At 37.7% G+C, this 15,364-nt stretch overlaps 1 protein-coding gene across 3 annotated transcripts; it reads right to left on the bottom strand.

Moving 5' to 3' along the window:
- Nucleotides 1–1,037: 1,037 nt before the first annotated feature.
- On the bottom strand, nt 1,038–15,358 carry LOC149013734 (uncharacterized). 3 transcript variants are annotated; one of them, XM_089158601.1, is made up of 16 exons: nt 14,933–15,358; nt 14,143–14,215; nt 12,642–12,707; nt 10,568–10,633; nt 10,394–10,476; nt 9,632–9,683; nt 9,476–9,547; nt 8,315–8,382; nt 8,155–8,203; nt 7,906–7,990; nt 7,723–7,821; nt 7,242–7,293; nt 6,379–6,430; nt 3,806–3,922; nt 2,775–3,737; nt 1,038–2,280 (listed from the first exon to the last, which is right to left on the bottom strand). In XM_089158601.1, exons 1-16 carry the CDS (start codon nt 15,160–15,162, stop codon nt 1,600–1,602), a joined length of 2,808 nt encoding a protein of 935 aa, XP_089014727.1. In that variant the 5' UTR covers nt 15,163–15,358; the 3' UTR covers nt 1,038–1,599. The 3 variants fall into 3 exon arrangements, with proteins under 3 accessions (XP_089014727.1, XP_089014728.1, XP_089014729.1); XM_089158602.1 differs by having other exon boundaries at nt 2,781–3,737; XM_089158603.1 differs by having other exon boundaries at nt 14,143–14,198; nt 14,933–14,992.
- Nucleotides 15,359–15,364: the final 6 nt, after the last annotated feature.

Genomic DNA, 15,364 nt, shown 5'->3' with positions numbered 1-15,364 from the left:
TCAAACCTAGCAAAGTGCAAGTAGTCTTGAGAACAATGTACTATAAGCATACGTGCTCTTTTAGTTATTGAAAACAGATGAAAAACCCTATATAAAAAAAATACAGGTGAATAAACAATATATTATACATGATAATTTTAAATACAAAACCTACATACCTTTTAATCTTTATATTTTAAAATTTATGTACTTGACCATTTATCTTCTATAATTTATATACATATAGTTTGATAGAAAATAAAGCAAATTATATATAGTTTTCTTGGGATTGCTGGCACTATTATATTTTACTCCATGAGGAATTTGTTATACTACAAATGTCTTCCGTATTGGTTGTTGTTAGTTTCAAATATAAAACGACATATTTATCCTTGTTCAAAAAAAACGTCGATCTAATTATTATAAGGACACGAATTCGGCTGCGTTTGTTTGCTGGAATAAAGGTGGGGTGGGAAAAAAGGGGTGGAAAAATTCTTGAAAAATGTGTAAATTTCTTACTTTTCTTTAAACCTAAAATGGTGAGGTTGGTTGCTGGGGGGGGGGAAACGGTCCTTGCGGCCGTCTGTTTTTCCCCCTTTGGTGGGTTTGAGTGGGAAGTAGTGGACCGTCCTCCCCCCTTCTTCCCCCCTCGGGGCCCCTGTTCTTTTCCCCCCCCCTGCAAACAAACGCAGCCGAAAGATATAGGTGAGAGGTCCTTTTGGGCCCGCTTCACCATAAACCTCTTTGTGAACTCCAGAGCAGAAAAAATTATAGAAGAATACTTAAAAGTCATTTATAATTGCTTTGTGTTTTTAGAACATAAAAAAGGTCAAAGATCCCAAAAAAAAAAATAGCACTAGAATATTCTACTTGTAAGACCGCCAGGCCCCAACTCTAATAGGGAAGATTATGAAAGATTTTTTTTGTCCTTTAAAGTCAAATGAATTTGAGATCAACAGATGATTTGAGAATTTTAAAATACAGTAAACGGTAAGTCATCTTTTAAAGAAAATAATTTTTAGTACATCAACGGCATTAGATGCCCGAGAAAAGTAAAACTAAATTAAGTGGACAACAAATCCACCAGGAGGAATGCTTGTTTTAATTTGCTCTAGAAAATAAGATTTTTTTTTTTTGATGAAAAGAAAATAAGATTAGAACAGCACTAAAACCAAAGCTTCTCACTAGCAAGCAATTAATGAATCTCGTCTCAGTGTAATTATTTCTGGAGTTGTTTTCTGCTCAGTTGCTTGTTTGAACCCAACAAAAAAAAAACGTCGTCTCAGTAAAATGTGTCACGCAGGATTGTTAAATGGCGGCCTTCGCTAACTCAAGTGAACAAGGCACTTTCATACTTTCATGCCCTATTGTATCCAAAGTGCAAACTGCGTTGCAGGACGTATACATTAACACAAAATGCTAAAATTGCATGCACCTTTAAATCCACCAAAACGTCTTCCCTATACACCCAGCAGTAAACACTATTTACACACCGCAGCCATTTAAAACCCATCATAGCTCTAAGAAGAAATTCACAAGATGGGTGACCCGTGACAGTGAGATACAAAATTGATTATGCCATCTTACTTACAAAATGAGGTAAAGCTCACTAGTTTTCTCTCAAAGCGTTCCCCTAAACTGTCCAGGAAGAGCACCCAATCTCCCAGGCCTGTTAATTGCCTCTACCATCCTTAAGTAAGCTTGTTGGGAACTCTGGGTGTTGAGACCTCCACTCTGCAGTTGGGAAGGACCGGAAAGTGTTGGACTTTGACTGTTCATTGTTCTGGAAAGTGGCGCTGATGAAGTTAACTGGCCCATGTACTGGCTAAGAGCAGCAGAATATGCAGGGCCTGTTAGACTTCCCCTCATTCTTCCTGTGGGATGCCAGTTCTGTTCTGATGGAAATTCCCCTGAAACATCTGACCTGGAAGCAGGTTGCACCATATTTCCTCCTCTCTGTTCACCCATCACCATTGATGGTGAAGATCCTGCACGAGGTAGTTGAACGGGAACCTGCTGGATTCGAAAAGCAGGAGGGGGGTGAGAGGGAGGGAAATTGACAAAAGGAGGGTGCATCTGCTGGCCACCCACTTGTGCAGAAGGCATTGATGGAAAATGAGAAGATTGTGGCACCAGGTTAGAAGGCAAATTCATGGTTTGAGCCGATCTCCAACTTGGAGGCCTCTGCTGGGTTGGCTGGGAGGAACTTCTGAAATAACCAGCATTCTCGCTAGTTGCTGCAAGGCCAACCCCCAGCGGCGGTGATTGAGTAGAAACGCGCTGTCGTTTTTGACCCCAACTCTGTCACAGAAATCATTGACACCAGATGATACCTTAGATAAGTAAAAGATCAAACTTTGATTCATTTGTTTTGCTAAGTAACAGGTAAATGTTCTGCATGGTAACCATGATAAAAATATGAAAGCACCGGAAAAGACATCAAACATATTGAGCTATCCAGTTCCCATGAACTGATTTTGGGAGCGGCCTTTTCTGATATCCCTGCTTGACTACAGGGCATAAACTAATGGAAGGTTAAGGTTTGACACCACAGACAACAAGGTGATGTACCAACCACACAGTTGGGCATATGACATCACATTCCTAGTATTTTTCTTGAAGGCAAAACACTATCTGATGATGGTCATCTGCCTTTCTCAACAGGAAATCACTGGATGCGGCTAGGTAACATCTTTCTTATATATTTGAACAATAGAAATACATAGTAGATGACCAACCAAATAACAGGTGCCCATGGGTTTTACTTCAGGAAACTTCAAGGGAAAAAGTCAAACCTGTACCATTGAAGGATGTTGCATCAGTGCAATGTCTGAAGTCGCCAGAGGATTCATTAGCAACCTCGAGGACTGTTGATGCCTTTCCATCTCACCACCGACCACATTGAAACCATCCGTGGCCGTTACACACTGAGGAAGAGGAAAACCATTTGGCAGTAATGGATTCATGTTTGATCGCACCTGTTGATTCAAATTGGGAACTTGAGCCTGTGCAGGAAGGGCCTGAATTGCTACTGGAATTCTGTTAATAGTCCGTGGTATTGCTGGCCTTCCAGTTCCACTGCTGCTAATTGAATTACCAAATTGTGACGGCTGCAACTGCATGCTGGGTGAAGAAAATTGATCCAGCTGTACAGAGAGTATGGGTTGACTGGACCCCTGGGCACCAGCAGCTTCTCGATTAAGGGAAGGAGAAATAGCATCAGTCAGCACAGGAGATGGCACAAAATTGGTTGGACTGGATACAGTAATGCCACCAGCAACACAAGCGTCCACCATACTGCTGCTGTGTGCTGCCTGTCTAAGAGTGGCACCAGAAGTGGATAAGAAAATTCTCTCCCAGAAATCATCTTCTATTCGAGGAACAGAATTTAGAAGTCTCCCACTGCAATCATCTACAGTTTGAGCCGCAGAATTTACAACCATTTCAGTAGGTGTGTTGACCTCTGGAGGCAGAGTCAGATTGGCAGGCATAGAATACCCATGATTATTATCCTGAAAGGGTTTCCTGTCTTCAGTCTCACACAGGTTTTCAGTATATCCTTCATCATCTTCCCCAGTAAGATCCATGACGTAAACTGGGTCCTTTGAGAACTCATGCTGCTCAGGGTCATCGTTTTCACAACTCAGAGTACAGCTAGGTAGCTGATATCCTTGGTCATTACCTTTACCAGCTGCCTTCCATGACCCATCCACTGAGATGAACACATCAGAGACGCTCTCTGCTACCTCTTTCAAGACCTGAACAAGAAATTTTGGGATTATTCAAATAGGAAAGACATCCCACATGTTAGATGAACGACGCTTACCTTAACCATATTCTGATCAATACGTATGTCAGTGTAGCAGACAGACTGGTCGCAATGAGCACAACGCCAGGATGGTCTTCTAAAATTTATTTCCAGGAAGTTGTCATAATCGAAACACTGTGAACACAAAGGATAAGTAAAAAACAACGGTGAGGTTCAAAATCCAGCCAACTATGACTTCTGGACCATACATACAGCATACCAGTAACAACAGTCAAAAATGCAGGCAGATTGAAAGTCTAAACCATGTTATTAAAAAAAATATATAAATATATTTAGGATAATGATGGTAGAAAGGACAAGGCACTAGAGTGGAACCAGTAATATCCATAATCCATAAGCAATATAAATACAACTTGCGGACACATAAAGAGATATTTACCAGGCGGAAGTAAAGCCATTACTTCCCATTTTGCACTCCAAGAGGCTGGACATGGTTCCTGCTGCAAGTATGGCCTGTCAGCTATCATGCTTCAGTGACCATCTTAGTCCAACAGATGGTAATATGGACTCACTTCAACTATTGACATAGTGGTTATACTGTATCCTTCCTATCCTTTCTTTTATATATATATATATATATAAATTTTTTTTTATATTATGTCAGTTTAAAAATAAAAATTATTATATTATGAAGGTAGGTGAAGGGCTTTCCCCTTCACCCTGCCAGAAATCACCTAACCCAAAAAAAAAGTTCTGAAAAAATAAAAACCCGATCTAGAGATTTCTCAGTAGTCATTAATGGGGGTGACCTATTGATTTCATTTCTTTTTGTTCTGGTTATTTGTATTTGTTTGACTCAAACAGAGAAGAAAAGGAGGTCTTCTTGATAAGGACTGTTTTGATTCAGAATCTTTAGTATCCTATTACATGGAAAAAAAATAAAAGAAACTTGCAGATAGAGCGCAGAAGGAGAGAAAAACAGAAAGAAAAGGTGGATTGGGAAGGAAATGTTGGTACGAATGTGGTTTGCCGCCGAGCTTCTTGTCTTCATATTCATAAAAGGAAGGAAAAAGAAAAGAACAAATAAACAAAAATTGACATAAACTGCTGAAGTGTCAAAAAATTAATAATAGAGTTATTTACGTTTGAGTCACTTATTATGGGCTGAAACTCATGTTGAGTCACTTAAGTGTTCAAAGATTACATTTGGTTCACAACTTAACCGTTGGAGTTAAACACCGTCTCTAGACTTCAAATTTTCAATTTAATAGGATGAAATTACCCCTTGAAACATGTAATGACCAAAAAACCCCTAAGTGTTTAATAAATGCAATTTGACTATAATACCCTTACCTATCCCAATCCTTCATGTAGGTGGAAATCACCCAACCCAAAATAAATAAATAAATAAATAAGTAAAAAATAATCTCAGTAGTCATTAATGGGGGTGACCTATTGATTTCATTTCTTTTCTTTCTGGTTATTTGTATTTGTTTGACCCGAACAAAGAAGAGAAGGAGCTCATCTTGATAAGGCTGTTGGTTGAGAATACTTAGTATCCTATTAGACGGAAATAAATAAATAAATAAACGTGCAGATAGAACATAGGAGAGAATATAAAGATTCATGTCTGCCTCATGGGTGAAATGCGGACCAGAGGTTCTTTCTTTTCTCCTGAACTTAGGTATATGTGGTTTGCCACCGAGCTCCTCTTCTTCGCCTTCGAAGAGGCAGCAGGAGAACTGTTGTGTTCTCAAATTAGCAGCGGGCAGATGCTGTGTTTTCTGTAGTTCAAGAGGGTGCTTTTCTTTTCTCATTTTTATTTATTCTATCGTACCAGGTCTTCTAAGCTCCCATGGGAGAGATCCTTGAGAAGCTAGAGTCATTTGGTTAAACCAGCTTCAGAGAATCAGAAGAAGAAGAAGAAGAATATTCTCTGCCAGCAACTCTTAGGATTTTGAGGGATGGGACTAATCAACGATTCATGGTGGCTCCTACAGAACTCCTTGAGAAAATAAAAACCTCAGGAGGAAAAACCTAAGAGTGGTCGAAGAAGAATGTCATGGAATTTGTGAATGTAAATCTGAAAAATAAGAACCTAAGAGTGGTTTTGTGGTATTTACCCAAAAAAAAAAAGAGGTTTTATGGTGGCCTTTTTCTTTGGGGGGTTGGGGGGTTGGGGGGTGTTGGGTGATTTCTGGCAGGGTGGGTGATTTTCAAGAAGGGGAATCCCTTCACCCACCTACATTAAGGGTTGGAATAGAAGGGTATTTTAATACATTTGTCTCTTTTAATTTCACAAAATGATATTTTGTCATTTAACAATGGAAGTTAACTAGGTTTAACGGTGTTAGTTTCACTTGTGACCCAAACGTAATGTTGGGCACTTAAGTGACTCAACACAAGTTTCAGGCTTTCAGCCCATAATAAGTGACTCAAACGTAAATAACTCTTAAATAATATAGATGTCTATCACAAGGCGACAAACAATGCTTAAGCATCCAAGGCCAACAGCCTTTTTCTTGCATCAAACAAGGTGTGTTGTCACCTTGAACTCAAGAAAGTGGCAACTCTAGGAAATGCCTTGACATTATGATCACACAATTCCAATAACACATTATGCAACTCACCTGATGATGTTTGCAAAGATGTCCTTTGACAGGAGTTCTAATCCGTGTGTGGCTGTTAAAATGGTGCAAACACATGGTCGATCAATTAGTAAAGCAACAACAGAATTAAAATGTCTTACATGGTGCAAACAATATCCAACACATCCACCAACCTAACCCAAAAAATGAAGGATGAGCATCAGTAGCCTAATCCTTTTAGTAACAGAACCTAAAATTGACTTAGATATAATTAAATAGTTACATCTGAAAATTGCATATTTTATTGTAGCGGGGTTTAATATGTTACTGGTGCAGTGAATTAAAATTTCCTTCCTTTTCCTTTTCATAGGAAAATATAGAACAATATTACTCAAGACTTAAAACAAATAAACTATGATCTGCCACCAGTCCCTCCCATCCACCACCCCCCCCCCCAAAAAAAAAAAAAAAAAGATATTACTACACATGGCAAACTTTTTTTCTTTTACCATGTGTTTTTTCTGTCCAAAAACTTTAGAAACATAACAGTCATCATGCAGGGCCCAAATCACCAAGTAAGTCCAGGATTCCTGAAGTAGAATTGGCCCTGTGTAGTTGAGTTAATCAAGTACTTGTTGCCAACATTGGACGACATGCTCAGCCAACTAATGAGGCAAGCACTTAGAAGATAGGTATTGGGCTGATTGAAAAAATTATCTATGAATTCAACAAATTGATCAGTGATTGCACAAACATAAATCCCTAAAAACATAATCCAATCAAAGAAAAACCAGACATATTTAAATGACAGCAGCTCAATGAGTGAAAAAAGCAACTAGAAGGTATAAGTAGTACACAGAAAGACAAGCAACAGATCAGTTCATGAAATGGGTAAAAGGGATTACCTTATGGGACAGTTGAGAGATATTCGTGATGCTCCCTCAATTATGTCAGAGTCTATTGTTAGAAATACAGTAAACACAATAAGTTAGTTGTGCATTTGGATTGCCACATCACAAAGTAACAGAATCAGAATTTCAGATCAAAACAGATAAGCGATTGATATAATTTTCATGTTAATATGTTATACTCTTATGTATTAGATTGCATTAAACCACGAGACTTTAATGTATTTTGTCAAGTTTTATAATCTGTGTGTTTTTCATTGGTTGCCCCCCCCCCGGGGCAATGTCATAATCTATGTATTAGATTGCCTTCAACCAAAGAATGGAATATTTCTCAAAGCTGACAACCACAAGCTCTATAAAAAAGTACAACTTCAACATGTCTAACATGAAAGTGCAGATTCCACACACACACACACCCCCGGGGGGAAAAAAAACCATGAATAAATGAGTGAGTAAAACAAATTTTAGTCAGCATTACCTGAATCAACTGCAGCAACAGGTTGAACGTAATCTTGTAGCACAGGTCTCCCAAGGGAAGATATCACACTCGTGAAGGCTATGACTATGACGCAATTTTCTGTAAAATTGAGTACATTCTTATATCATGCAGTCGAATTCAAAGAAAAAATAAATAGCCAGTGAAGCCTAAGTTCTTGCATACCATTAAACTGGCCAATAACTTGTAGAAGATTTGTTCCGACCTTAAGCATATGGGTCACATTTGTTGGAATTTGTGGTCCATTGTCCTGATCCAAAAGCGAGGTATCACAGAGTATCCAACAACTAAGTAAAGCTCTATTGCACTTTTTGGCCTTACAATTCATGCACATGATATTATTTATCTAGCAGGATGCAACCAACAATATCCCACCACCTCAAAATAGAGAAGAAGTTCAGGAATCACACTAACCATTGAAACATTAATCCGTCTGGCCACTCCCTTTCCATTTAACAAGAAGCTACAGAAATGAGAGGAAGAAAAAGTTCGTTAGACCAAGCCTATAAAGAACGCAGTCAATACAATCTACAATGAATTTATTTAATTAAGTAAAGAAGAAAGTGACACATACTTAACTAGTGGGGGGCTAACAATACATGAGGATGTCTCCATACAATCCGTTCGAGCTACAAACAGACTCTGGCAATTTTTTTAATTTTGTTCGTTAGGGGAAATAGAGGAAGAAAACAGCAAAGTAGAGTGAGTATTACAAGAAACTAAACAACTTCCATTATAGTAACAAGGGGTGTGTATACCTATTACTCAAAACTCAACAGTTTAGCATTTAAAACACAATAAACAACAAAATCTGCTAGCATCCGGCAAATTGCTCCAATCATAGACAAAAATTAGAATGGTGTATCTCAGCTACTGAAAAAAGTTTATGAAGAATAAACAACAGGAACCTGCTAATATCCAACCATAGACAAATTTTAAAATGACATCGTACCTTAGCTACTAAAAACAGTTAAGACATGAAAACATAAGCAAACATCTTCAATCAACATAACCAGATTAAAAACATGAGCATGAATAGGATGGTTTGAATAGTACAATCAGTGACAGTAGGCTTAAATGGAAGTAAACTACCATTTGTCTGTATAATGGTGGTAGAGCCAGAAATTTGTCTTGGGGAGAAGGGACTAGATTCACTTGGAGTGCGAGCAATATGCACTCTCACAAGGAACAAGAGCAACTTAACATCATTCCAATTTCTGTACATCTAGTAGCAGGTAAGATACTTCATAGTTGAGCCCAAAATTAACATATGAGGCAACGCTTGCAATTAGAGGCCCATCTGATCACACCTTTACATATGTCTTTACTATTTAGAACTTGACACTTTGATTTACCCTTCTCCTAAAGTTAAAGTAAGTCAAGGATACAAAAAAAGGGTTTTCTAAAAACAGTTTAAAAGTAACTTATCATTCATTCATTACCAAAAGTCACTGTCTTGCACATTTTTTGAGTATCCATGAGAAATAAGGAGATTTTTCTTTTTCCTTTTTTTTTTTTTTTTTTGGGGGGGGGGGTTGTTGGTGGGAGGAAGGATGGGGGTAATTAAAAGGGCAAAAGGTAACGTTACAATTCAAGGATGTCAATAAGAAAATCCAATATCCAACCATTCTTCACAAAGAGTTCATCTAACTTCCTAAAATTAACTCAACTCTAGAATTTGCGTTCCTAGGATACACTTAACAATTTCATAAATCCAATGTTACTGGAAACTTACAACTGTCACTTTTGCAGTAGAATCCATACTCTTTGGGACATTGAAGTCAACCACATAAGCCCCATACCCTGGCTATAAAACATAAAAACTAATGAGCATGTAACCCAATGTTTAAAAGATGAAGAAAAATACAAGTGAAAAAAACAAATGTCGAACCTTGACTTCAAGAGAAGCAAGTATATGCCCTATCTTCAGTTGGGGATAGAATCTGCAAATACACAAGATTAACCAAATGTTATTCAATGCCCAGAATAGTGAATTAATAAGCAAAGCTCCACCAACAGAGTCAACAGCACAAAAAGCAGGGAAAGACACAGGGGGTTGGGAGGTTGACAAGCTACATATTGTGTACTTGCAAAGCACACATTATCTTATTTGAGTTCAAAAACAAAGAGAGGTAAAGATGCAGCAGCTTTATTCAGAAGGATAAAGCAAGCAGAATCAATGATAAAAGGATGCAGAATAAGAATGATGCAGCTGTCTTAGCCTGGCTGGACCGTCATGACCCACTTTCAAGGCCCAAACCAATGATTGATCCTAAACCGGTTTTCTGGTCTGGCAAGAGCCGCTTTTTATTCAAAAAGATAAGAGTTATTTTTCCTGCAAAGAAGACCGATCAGACCCCTCTTCCTCAACTTTCACCAATCTGCTTCATTCCCTTATCTCATATCTGGTCATAGATATTATTACTGCATTCAGAACTTTGACTGTTCTGGACCTGGTATCAGGGCCAATGGCTTCTCTTTTCTGTTTGTTTCTTTTGAATTGGCTAGCTGTGTTTAGCTGCAGCTAGCCTTTTAATTGATGGGTGCATCAGGTTAACTATTTATAAGATCTTTTCATTAACAAACATACAATAGAAATATTTAATGAATAGAAGTCCTGCAAAATGGACTGAAGATGGAGGAAAAGTCATACTTGCATGTCATCTTTGAAATAGTAGAAAAAGCCGAGCTCGGTTCGATGTTCATATCATCTAGGCTACAGAAGCCACTTACAATCTAAATACAATGAGACCAGATTTAGTCATGTAAATAACAACCGGAAGAAGAAAAAAATTACAAGAGTTTTCAATTGAGAAATTCATGAAACCTCATTCGCCAAGGTAAGAAGTTCTTCTTTATCTTCACACAAAAACCATCCATTTTTACAAGCACCCTGAAAGCAAATACTAATCAGCATAAGTATTCCATTCAAAGAAAAGTTGAGAAAGATATGAGAAATTTAACTGAAAGTGGAGCATAATAAAAGCACTGGAGACAGAAGTTGATAGTAAAAACTAAAAATAACTCATCTCAAATGAACACAAGTGCCCAGCACTAGAGGGTCTAGAAATGATCATAATGCATGCAGCCTTACCCCTGCTTCACACAGAAACTGTTTTCGGAGATTCAAACCTGTGACCACTAGGTCATAGTGAAGCAACCTTACTATTGCTCCAAGTTATACCCTCTAATGACTAATAATATCAAAAGCTATTCATCCAAAAAACAATAATATCAAAAGCAAGTATCCATTGAAGTACTAACTTCTAAACGAACCAGAAAATATAAATAAAATAATTGAGGGAGTACTTTTTTGTATTGACAGTTGACCAACTCCATGCACACAGACAGAGGCTGCTCAGGCAGTATATATGATTAAAGACAGAATTCATAAAATGGACTCCCCTATATGATTTGTAGGTATGCCAACCAACACCGATGTTTATAAATATTAGAAATTGAAAAAGATCTTATTTTTTTACCTTTTTCCTGTCAAAAGAGATTTCTAAAAGTTTCTCTGCAGCTTGACGTAAATGACCAAATAATGAAAACCTAAGATATATTGTATAATGGATGTACTTGAAAATCATTTCTAAGATCGAGAGTAGTTGTATAATGAATGTGTTTGAAAATCATTTCTGAGATTGAGAGTAGAGATCTGTAACTGATCAGAAATCACCATATCAGGAACCAACAACATCAAGTATCATAGGCAATTTCTCCATCATCGACCATATATAATATTACAGCTGCACTATAAACTAGGGTCTCAATTAAGCATATTAAGTTTGATGTTGACCATATGTTGGCTAGTGAGTTACAGTAAATAGTTGACTTCTTAAAGACTAACTTCTCATTATGGAAATTAAAATAGTTAATAATCATACTATGGACCAGGAAAGCAAGTCTCAAGGATGTCATAATGTATACAAGACTTGCGATTTGCATTATTCAAATTTTTAGTTTTAGGTAGTGAAAGGCAGTCTCTCTGCCCTCTGAGTCAACAACCGGAAACATAGAGGTTTTAACTCCTAATTAATATGTCCTATTTATCTTAGGAGGCTTACATTGATGATTCATACTTTACAATTAAACTGAAAAGCATAGCAATTGTCTTCAGTGGTTTTGGGAACTGTGAGTATGATTAATGCAAATCCTATTGTGTCAAACACAATGAGAAGTCAGTCAATATAAAGGGCAGGGAACATCCTGTAAGTGTTTTTATTCCTTTCTTGTTGGGGTCGACAAGGGAGTGCATTCGGAAGTTTGAATAAACATTCCATAGCACCAGGCTTTCCATTAGAAATACAGGAGTGGATGGCAATTAAAGTATTTTGTCCATTACCTCCTCGATCTATACAGCTACACAACCAAGTGGGGCTGGTGTTCATGAATAAGCACAGAAGATTCCCACGAGGTTATCTTAGGCTACAAATCGACAATTCAGGGCTCCTAACCTTCAGATTGGGTTGGATTTAGCTCCCAACCCATCCCAGAAGCACACCCAAGAACAGAACTCATAAAATGGGCTGTCCAAGCCCTGTTCTTAAAAGACAACAACAATTATTCTAACTGTTGCTATGAGCTGCAACTTTAAGGTAACCATAAATAGTAGAAGTAAAAATTATTGTAATTAAAATTACAATAATTTTTTAGCTAAAGGATAATTTTAGTAGAAGAAAGGGGGGGGGGGGGGGGGGAGAACACAAGACTATGCAGTGAAATAAAACGCCTTTTATGATACACCAACAGTGGTATATGCGCTTAATCTGCCATGCAAAATCATCAATAAAAACAAAGAACATTACCTACTGATCATAAAACAGGCGGGGTACAGAGATTCAGTGATGAATGGTCAGTTGCTAATGCTTTAATGGCATGAGTATGTTTAAAACAAATACCTTGACAGAAGCCATTAGCACCGCAATAACGGGCTGGATGTTGAAGATGCTTTTACGATGGCATACCTACATTGCATAGTGACGATGCAATAAGATTGATGACCAGTAGAAAACAATATATGTGCAAATTTATTAACATAAAATAGCATTGTGGAAATGAAGGGTCTACTTTTTTTCCTTTTTCTTTTTTTTCTTGGGGAGGGGGGGGTGCAGGGGGAGGGGAATAGATTGTGTCATAGAGTCTTACAAACTATAACAATTGAAACATTGGTTAGTATCAAAACTCAGTCATTATATGTTCAATGAAGGCCCTGGCACACCCCCATTGGGGAGGATCATATGATCCCAATGAAAGGTCTAAATGAGAAAGGGAAAGGCCTAAAATGACAATAGAAGAAGTTCTGAGGAAGGACATGCATCGTTTAGGTCTTATACCAAATATGACCTCAGATAGAGCCTATTGGAGGGCAGTGGTCCACATTGCTGAGTCCATTTACCTGAGATTCTCCTGACTTGCTGGCCTGTGCCTCTTTCCTCATACTTTCATCTTTCATCCTTCTTATTTCCTATATTTTCCATCTTTCGTTTATCATTTTCACGTCTTTCATTACTCATCTTCCATTATTTTAGACCTCGCCTTCCCCTACTTTGCTTTGTTTGGATCCATGTAGCCAGACCCATTAAGTTGGGACAAGGCTGAGATCGTTCTTGATGTATAGAAGCTAAGATTTTAAACGAAATAGCACAAGTAGATACTTTTATCAAGATAATGGAAGGCATCAAATGCAGTAACAAGAATGTATTAATTGATTCTCCAAGTTAGACGGTAAGACTGTAAACATAACCTCCTCAACTAGTTCCACTAGAAAACACATTAGCAAATTCATTAAAGGAGATTTTTACTGATACAGATAAATTAAGGGTACCAAAGTTAAGGATATTATCATACCAAAAAAAGAATATAAGGATATTACAGATCAAACGAGGAAGGATAAAATAAGGAATGACCGTATTAGACCGGACACGGGAGTAGCTTCAATATATGACAAGCTACAGAAAGGTATTTGAAGGCGTATAGTCACAACCAACAGACTTGTATAAGCAGCAGTATAAAGGAGTGATTTGATTCAGATTGAAGGAGCTAATAGAGCTAGAGGCAGACTAAAATAACTTAGAAGTGATGAGCAAAAACAGCATAACTTAGGCTTCATGTCAAGTATGACCTCAAAGAGAGCTAATTGAAAGGTAAAATATCTTGAAGCAGACCTCATCTAGTTTGTTGTTGTTTTGCTAGCAATTTTCCATTCAATGACATTAACAAAATGTAATATATGAGCCCAAAATTTATGAGCATTTACGTATATTTAATACCTTAAGGCATTCAAAAAATGAAGTGCACTCGATTACCAGAGTATTGTACAGTCAATAACCCCCCCCCCCCCAACCAAAAAAAAGGGGGGATAGAACACAAAAAGTCTCTACAATGTGTGACCAAAGTTACCTGTTTTAACACCATAGGCAATTCTTGAACTCGAGGTGGAACCTCATTGTTTGCAACTGCATGATCAATACCTCTGTATTTGTCAAATGAGATCTTGTCAAGTATGGAAAGCAAATACAAGATAACATGCATAACTAGTTGAATTATTCACTCAGTAAGGTCAAGAGATGCCAAATCAAATCCACCTTTGCAATAGATACAATTAATGACTGCAGAACAAAGTCAAAAATAAAATAAAATACTAACAAATTATGCAGGACAGTGTAAAAGAGCAATAATGGCATCGTTATTCAAATTACACAATGACTTAATACCAAATTCCTTAATACCTTTGTTTTCGGGGTAAAATATAATAAACCACAGCGACATGCAACACATCCAATGTTTTTTAAACTTCAGTTGTTTTATGTATTATATATTTTAGCGTCTGAATTAATTCCAGGCGACTCATACATGATAAGAAAGCAGAAGAAATTTTGACACAACAACTTTCTGATAAAATTATTCCCTGAAACCCTTACCAACATATTAACTAACTCTATTTACAACATATTCTCAAATACCATAGCAACCAACCGATGAAAGCCCCAACCTCCCACTCAAAACATAAAAATTAAGAACCTCAAATCCGTACGCGAATCCGAAATTCAAATTATAAGATTCAAGTGCAGTTCAGAACTGTAGGCCAGATCTCATTCGCCATGATGATCAGATAAATAAATAAAAAAGAGAGTAAACTGAAGTATGCCTGTTCAGTTCGCAAATAGAGGGATAATAATGAGAGAGAAACCTGGCTAACGCAAGGCAGAGTTGGGAAAACTCAAGTGGATCCGTGAGTTTTCCACTGATATGCAAGGATAAAAGAGTAGCCACGTAAGAGACATGAATCGAGTTCTTCAAATAACTCCGCGGATTTGTATGAACAAGACGATCACCGGTAGCAGCAGCAGCAGTAACAGCTCCAGCTCCACCGGTGTTGAAGCCTAGTAGTCTCCGGTGACTAATAGCTTCTTCCGCCATTCAAAAACCAACCACTCTCTTCGTCTTCCTCTTCCTTCCTTCCTTCCTTCCTCTGTGTCTCTCTTAAGTCACATTCCAAGTTTCCAACGACAAATGAGATTTTGGATATTTCGACTCCTGATGATGCGCTCGATTTCCCGCTCTCCTGCAATTTGTGAATTTGGATTCTTGTTGAGAGTATTAACCTCAAACCAAGAAGTTG

The sequence above is a fragment of the Hakea prostrata genome, chromosome 6 (genome assembly GCF_041222555.1).
Source record: "Hakea prostrata isolate BN-2017 chromosome 6, UWA_Hpros_2, whole genome shotgun sequence".
Taxonomy (NCBI): domain Eukaryota; kingdom Viridiplantae; phylum Streptophyta; class Magnoliopsida; order Proteales; family Proteaceae; genus Hakea; species Hakea prostrata.
The sequence above is the reverse complement of the archived record's forward strand: the minus strand, read 5'-3'. Positions and strand labels throughout refer to the sequence as shown.